At 35.0% G+C, this 7908-nt stretch overlaps 1 protein-coding gene across 2 annotated transcripts in view; it reads left to right on the plus strand.

The window, feature by feature from the left end:
- The window catches only part of ITGAV (integrin subunit alpha V), a 93616-nt gene extending 86616 nt beyond the window's left edge, over window positions 1–7000 (plus strand). For both annotated transcript variants that reach the window (XM_081242102.1, XM_081242103.1), the window contains exons 27-30: window positions 1853–1966; window positions 2069–2176; window positions 2809–2931; window positions 3189–7000. In XM_081242102.1, the coding sequence (XP_081098228.1) occupies window positions 1853–1966; window positions 2069–2176; window positions 2809–2931; window positions 3189–3284 (441 nt within the window). In that variant the 3' untranslated portion in view covers window positions 3285–7000. The remainder of the gene's footprint in view (window positions 1–1852; window positions 1967–2068; window positions 2177–2808; window positions 2932–3188) is intronic.
- Window positions 7001–7908: the final 908 nt, after the last annotated feature.

Here is a 7908-nt window from a genome sequence, read left to right on the forward strand (position 1 = left end):
AACTACTGGACCACCAGAGAAGTCCCTGGTTTTCTAAGTTTTATACTTTTAGCTCTTACTTTTATATCTCTGATCCATATAGAGTTAATTTTTGTATATGGTGTGAAGTAGAGGCCCAGATTCATTCTTTTGCATGTGGTTTTCTAGTTCTCCCTGCATCATTTGTTGGAAAGACCTGTCTCTTCCCTTTAAATGGTCTTGGCTCTGTTGTTGAAAATGAATTGACTGTGAATGTATGGGTTTATTTCTGGACTCTCAGTTCTATTCCATTGATCTATACATGCATCCTAATTTTTTTGATTTTGTCCTTCTGCAGTAAGTTTTGAAACTGGGGAGTGTGAGCCCTGCAGTGTTTTCATCTTTTTCAAGATTGTTTTGGCTAGTTGGGGTTCCTGGCAATTCCATATGAATTTTAGGATTAGCTTGTCCATTTCTACAAAAATGGTAGTTGGAATTTTGATAGCAATTTTATTGGATCTGTCCATCATTTTGGTAATATTGCCATCTTAATATTAAGTCTTTTGGTCCTTGAACATGAGCTGTCTTCTGTTTATTTAGGTCTTCTTTAATTTCTTTCAAAAACATTTTGTAGTTTTCAGTGCACAAGTCATGCACTTCCTTAGTTACGTATTTTATTCTTGTTAAATGCTATTTAAAATAGAATTGTTTTTTAAATTTCATTTTCATATTTTTCATTGCTAATGTATAGAAAAACAATTCATATTTGTATACTGATCTTGTATTTTATACCTTTTCTGTACTTGTTTATTAGCTTTAATAGTTTTATTGTGGATTCTTTAAAGTTTTCTGTAAGTAAGACTGTATCATCTTTGAATAGAGATAGCTTTGCTTCTTTCTTTCCAATCTGGATACCGTTTATTAAATTTTTTTCTTGCTTAATTGCACTGGCTAGAACCTTCTGAACACTGTAGAATAGAAGTGTCATGAGTGGGCACTGTTGTCCAGTTCCTGATCTTAGGAGAAAAGCATCCATTCTTTCACCAGTAAGTATGATGTTAGCTGTGGGCTTTTCATAGATGCCCCTTACCAGGTCAAGGGAGTTCACTTCTATTCCTATTCATCAACTGGAGGTATCACTTACTGGATAACACTGTTGTGAGGTATATGCATATGACATGTCTAATGCAGTTTGACCAGCACGTAGAAGGTGGTGAATATTTATTACTTTTGACTGTCTGCCTTCAGGTTACTGATAAAAACACTCATGCCAGGGCTTCCCTGGTGGCGCAGTGGTTGAGAGTCCGCCTGCCAGTGCAGGGGACACGGGTTCGTGACCCGGTCCGGGAAGATCCCACATGCCGCGGAGCAGCTGGGCCCGTTAGCCATGGCCACTGAGCCTGCGCGTCCGGAGCCTGTGCTCCGCAGCGGGAGAGGCCACAGCAGTGAGAGGCCCGCATAACGCAAAAAAAAAAAAAAAAAACCACGCATGCCACTTGATTTCTACAGGTCTGACGTGGAATAGCTATTAAAGATTCACTCTGTTTCTTTTTCTTTTCCACAGGCATGTTGTGATCTGATTTTCATGTATTACTAAAATCACCATGCTCTGGGTTTGCCTAAAGAATGTTGAGTTCTAGCTATAACAATAAATATTTTAATATTATAGCACTTATCCTTCCATAACAAATCACATTAAAACCAACCCCTTCATAACAAGAAGCATTCATAGATTCAACTATTAGCCTACTCATTTTAAACGTTACTGCTGTTAAGGCAATAGAATCTAGATCATCTCTTTAGCCTTCACATAAAACAAGTCAATTGTCTGCTTTTCATATGTTGAAGAGATGATAGAATGATCTTTTCTTTTAAGTAAGTAATTTTTTGGCAGGGTTGTGGAATTGCTGAATGCTTGAAGATTGTCTGCCAGGTGGGGCGACTGGACAGAGGAAAGAGTGCAATCCTGTATGTAAAGTCTCTGCTGTGGACTGAGACCTTTATGAATGTAAGTGGGCAGATGCAGCATTCAGTGAACTTATCCATTTTTTTCGAAGAAATAAAAAAGGCCTGACATATAGAAAATCATTTTATTGTTATTCCCATATAGAAGGAAAACCAGAATCATTCATATTCTCTGAAGTCATCTGCTTCATTTAATGTCATAGAGTTTCCTTATAAGAACCTTCCAATTGAGGACCTCTTCAACTCTACATTGGTAAGTCATTGATTTGGGGAAATGGAATAAATGCACTCAGTTCAATACCATAGATATTTTTATTTTATTTTAAATAATGGCAGTTAATTATTTTGATAATTTAAAGTAACTGGAGTTATTTGAATGGATTATAACCTAGTATAAACTAGTTTAATATTACTATTTTCCTCCCCCCATCCCAGAATTATTAGAGGTAGACCTTTTACTTTATCATCTTGTCCTATGTAAGATACTTAGCATCACTAAATTTCATGAGGGAAAATTTTGGGAATTTCTCCCCACAGAGTTAGAAAGTTGGAAATTAACTGCAGTAAGTGAGGGCATTTTATAAATCTTTAATTTGAGGATTAAAATGGGATCAACACATCATAAACCAGGTTGGATTATTTAAAAATCATTTCAGAGTCAGTCAGAGGTTAACCTGTTGAGAGTTTCGTGTGTGTGTGTGTGTGTGTGTGTGTGTGTGTGCGCGCTATTGATACCAAATGTGTAATCATAAATTATCATGTACTAGAAAACAAAATAATGTGAGTAACATAGTAACATTGACATAAAATATAGTAGACATTCAGATATTTGTTGAATGATTCAGTGAACTATTCTTAAAACTCAAGAACTTTTTCCCCCAACAGGTTACCACTAATGTCACCTGGGGCATTCAGCCAGCACCCATGCCTGTACCTGTGTGGGTGATCATTTTAGCAGTTCTAGCAGGATTGTTGTTACTAGCTGTTTTGGTGTTTGTAATGTACAGGGTAAGTGATGGACTTAGGAAGAGAGGGAGGGAGGGGAAGCAGAAAAAGAGAAGGGAGGGAGCAAAAGAAGGGAGGGAAAGAAGAAAGGGACCTTTAATGATGATGCATGATGAGTACTCCTTATCATTTGAAGGAAGAAAAATTCAACTAAGTGCCATTTAAATTTTCTTGGTCATAATATGGTCACTCAGAATACTTTCAGTATTCTTCATTGATGTGGCAGTAATGTGAGTTTGTTTGTTTTTTTCAACTGGCAGATGGGCTTCTTTAAACGTGTCCGGCCACCTCAAGAAGAACAAGAAAGGGAACAGCTTCAACCTCATGAAAATGGTGAAGGAAACTCAGAAACTTAACTGTGATTTTCAAGTTGTGCTACATCCTGTCCCATTAGAAGTACCAACTTCACTATAGATTTTAAAATTTCCTTCATGAGGAATAAAGTTCCAAGACTGTACTGCTGATGGTACCCATTGGTGTTAACCACAAAGTGAGAGCAATATTTGTCAACCTTTTCATTATAATTAAGTTCAGACATACATTTAATACACATCCACTGACTTGTATTTTTAGGTATTTAAATAATAACATTTCAAGTGATAGGTCTTCTTCAATGTACATAAGACAGGTAGTGCCTGAGTTACCACCTTTATCTAAAATAGTACCTCCTACAATTATTGTTTCTGATTTTGTATGTTGGATTTTGTTTGTTGTTGTTTTTGTTGTTTTAAAGCAATCCAAATTTGGACCTTAGGATCCACATCTTTTGTAGAGATACTTACTGCTAATACACATTACACTACAGTTGAGTTTTCAAGCTAACTTTATAACTGCATAAACTTGGATTTTAATATTACCTATATGGTAGAACTTTAAAAAAAGAAAAAAGCAGGATCCCATCAAAACTCTTTCCTGTAATAGCAATGGTACAGTTTTTTGTTTTAATCTGAAGATTGAGTACATGCTATTAAAGTTTTATTTATATTTTTATCCACAGTCCATTTGATTACATTTTATTTTGTATAAGTTTAAGTTCTATTTCGAATCCTTTAAGTCACCTTATACTAAAAATTAGTTTTATAATCAAAAATGCCTCTTCTGTGTAGTCATTTAATTTCTGGTAAACATCATGATGCTTGAAGCCATATGCAGTTGGAAGTCATTTCCAAAGTACATTTATTCCATTGCATTAGTCTGGCTATATACAATACAATACAAAAGAAGAAAAAGGAGCATTTAAATTAAAAGACTATGTTTATAGTTCTTTGACAGAGTTGCTTATTAATTGTTTGTTCTTAGATTAAAGCAAGAGTTTTTAGTTGGGATTAATTTATTTTCCTCCTATATATGTATTTTTCCTTACGTTTCCAAAACTGTTACTGAGAATGTGTCAGTTGAATGTGTCAATGAGGAATCTTTACAACTTAGAGGAACCTGCACTCAACCTCCCAACCCTGCAAGAAATGCTTGGAATTGAAAGTCTTAAAGTAGCTCACTGGTTTACTTCTAGCAATAGTGTGGTGCTGCTCAGATGGATATTACCTCAGTTGAAGCCAGGTGTAACACGTAAAACCAGTCTCAGCTATCAAAATGACTTCTTAGAGGTTATTTTATAAGCAATTCAAGTTATTGGAAACCTTTTTAAACTTTCTTAGGTTTATTAATATAAATTACTTTTCTAGGATTTTTAAATAAAAGCTGCACAGGTGGCAAGTTGTAATTTTATAAGTCCATAGGGTGATGAATCTTCTAGAGGAATATGTGAATTATTCACAGTTCCTCCAGGCCTGGGGATAACTATTAGTTATACCTATTTTTGTGCAATTACATCATGTTGTACATTAGAAATTGAGAGTTTGATAGCTTTTTAACTACTGTCTTCATTAGGCAATGATAAATATTTCACTTAAATAACTGAATATTTTTCTGTGTTTTAAAAATAATTGAAATTTATCTTGCCATGTCTTGTGTTATAACTCCCTCACAAGTGCCTACGCTAGAATATATTCATAAAATAGAGGCAAATGTAAGTGAGTTATACAAGTTAGAACGTTGACAAGACCCTATATTTAACTTTAGTGATTTTCAAAATTAATAGGTGTTGTAATATAGATTTTATTAGTAGCTCAAAAGATCTTAGTCATATGCAGTAAGTATTTTTATTACCAATAAATTTAAAGTTTTTTAAGAAAAAAATATTTTTATCCTAGGGCCTGCCACCAGACAGTCACTGAGTTGGTCTAGAACAATGTTCACCTTACCTGTTTTCCCACCTAATAGCAGTCATTCCTGAAACTATCTGTTGGGTAGAAAGTCACTCTTTTAAAAAAAATGTTACTATTCGCTTTTGCACAGTCTGTTGCTTTTATGGCCTCTTATCTCAAGGTATAATCTTTTACCGGAGATTGAAGGAGGAGCCAAAATAGCTCAGTTGGGAGAGCATGAGACTGGAGGAGATTGAAGGGTGTTGTCATGGAAATTAACGTGATGCTTTAAATTGCCCTTATGGAATGTAGTTTAAAGCAATAGTATTTTCTTTAAGAAAAATGAAGATTTATATCGGTACAAAAATATGGTAGGGGTATAATTTAAAACCTTGTCCTTGAGGAAAATATTTGGGAAATGCTGAGTTTCTTTTTACCCTAAAGTAGCATGTGAATGTTTTAGTTAAAATGTCAAAAAATAATCACTGCTGTGTTTGTGATTTATTGAGAATTGAAAGCGATTTTGAGTGTAAAATTCTTATAATCTGATTCAGTTTAAGAAAATACACATGGTTGGGGTTGAGAATATTTAAAACATTTGATATTGGTAAGAAATATTGATGCTGTTGTTGATTTCTTAAATAGGCATTTATTTCAGACTTGATATTTTGAGAAACATTTGTGTGAGGGAGGCGCTTTCCTTTTCTTCCCTTTACCTTTTTCTTGTAATTGGTGATTATTGTAATTCTGATTAAGTTCTTAATGCTGAATTGTAAAACAATTAATCAAAATATTAGTGCCACAATTCTACCTGTTATGAAACTACTTAGTCATAGTCAATTCTCATTGATACTTTATATAAAGAGAAAATTCAAGTATTAGAGACTATACTGGCTTCCTTAAGAGGATGTGAAAGATTTTTCGTAGTGAATCATGACCCTAAGAGAGATGTATGTGGCAAAAGTGTAGTATATAATAAATAGATCTGCTGGTTTTTTATAAGGCAAACAACTGTAAGTTGATTGATGTTCCTGTGTTACAGAATGTAGTGTTGAGCTTAGCAAAGAATAAGTCATTCGTGGAATACTTGTGTATGACTGTTGCTTATCTCAGTGTCACTGTGTTAGTGCTCTTGGATAGCTTGTATATGTGATAGTTTGATTAATAAGAAAAAAGTATAAAATTTGAAAATCGAATATAGGATCCAAAATGGTGAATGAAATGACTTAATACTCAGTGTTTTGGAGAGTATTTCTTTTAACCTGTTGGTAGGCTAGTTTGAACGATGAACCTATGGACATGTAGCATGCATATATGCTTGTATTTCATTGTAATTTCTGATATATAATGAATTTCTTGGGAGAGGTACTGAATCTTTGATTTTTCTTGTCATTCTTCTCAAGTGCAATATAACAATGTAACCAAACCTAGATATTTCAAAGTCATTATTAACTTAGTAAACCTAATCAAAACAGAGATTTATTAGTATTTTTGTTAGCAGGAAGGAGTGATTCTGAGATGGATATACAAATGAAGTTATTTACCCCTAAAAGGTCCATTTTACACTTTATTTCAGGCTGGATGTGAACTATTCCCCGCTAGTTTTGAAACACTTTGCAATATCTTAAAGTAACTTGGAAGCTGTGTATATCAGTTAATTTCCTACCTGAGTAACATAGAAAGTAATTTTCTTTATTTAGCTCTCTTGTGATCACCCACATTGGGTGAGACATAAAATGAGTGTCTTCTAAAATTTGTCATTTGCTAACTTGATTTGAGTTAGTGAAAACTGGTACAGTGTTCTGCTTATTAGTCTCCAGTGTGTAACTTGTGTCTGTTCAATAAACTTGAGCATATGGTGCCACTTATGTGCAAGGACTTTATATTTTCCTTCTATTATGTTGCTTTGTTTTTTGATCACATGAGCTAGCAGTAGTGCACTAAAAGGATGACCTTAAAGAGGTGACATACCTCTTTAAAAGTCCGCATTCTTGGGAGTGTTAGTTATTTGAAAAAAGGTGTCACAAACAGAGCAAAAGGAAACTAATGTTAAAATACACCAATTACAAATCATAGTATCATAGACATTTAAAATTTTAAAGGGGCTTCCAATTTCAATAATGGCAAAGTAGCTTGTATCAGATAACAATGAATGAAATGAGGAATAAGAAGCAAAAAAGAAACCTTTAAAGACACTGCAGATACTAAAAGCAGGCAGAAACTGGAGGGAATTGGTCTCAAGGAAGGGAACCACACTTTTCCCTGAGTTTACTCTCTGTTGTGTGGATGGAATGCAAGCGGAAAAGTGCCCCCTCATTTCCTAGAATGATGGGACTGCCATCATGGCTAGGAATTGAGGGATGGGGGGAGGGAGAAGCCACTTTGTGGGAAAGGGGAACATTTTCCCCTCAAAGCCTTGGCTGACCCTGACTCTGCTCTAGTGAGGGCCCAAAAGGAAAACAGCAGATGGAAGTTTGAAAGAACTGAGCAGTTATTCCAGCTACTGTCCAATGCAGGAGAAACAAGAGACCGGAGTTCAAGTCTTACCCAGTGACAGAGTCTTGGAAACACCCCAGTCTTTCCATTGAAACCCCAGAGGATCTATTCCTTGGGAATAAATACTACATCCCAAGGTTGATTGATTCACCCTAGGATGAAGGGTAAAACCAGTGTCCCACCCTAACAAAGCATGTAACCAAGCTTCCACAAGTTTAAGGTGATCCACCTGAAATCTAATTGTCTGCTCATAAAGGCAGTTAGTTTCAGAGGAAAGTAA

The sequence above is a fragment of the Mesoplodon bidens genome (assembly GCF_964165515.1).
Source record: "Mesoplodon bidens genome assembly, chromosome: 8".
NCBI lineage: Eukaryota > Metazoa > Chordata > Mammalia > Artiodactyla > Ziphiidae > Mesoplodon > Mesoplodon bidens.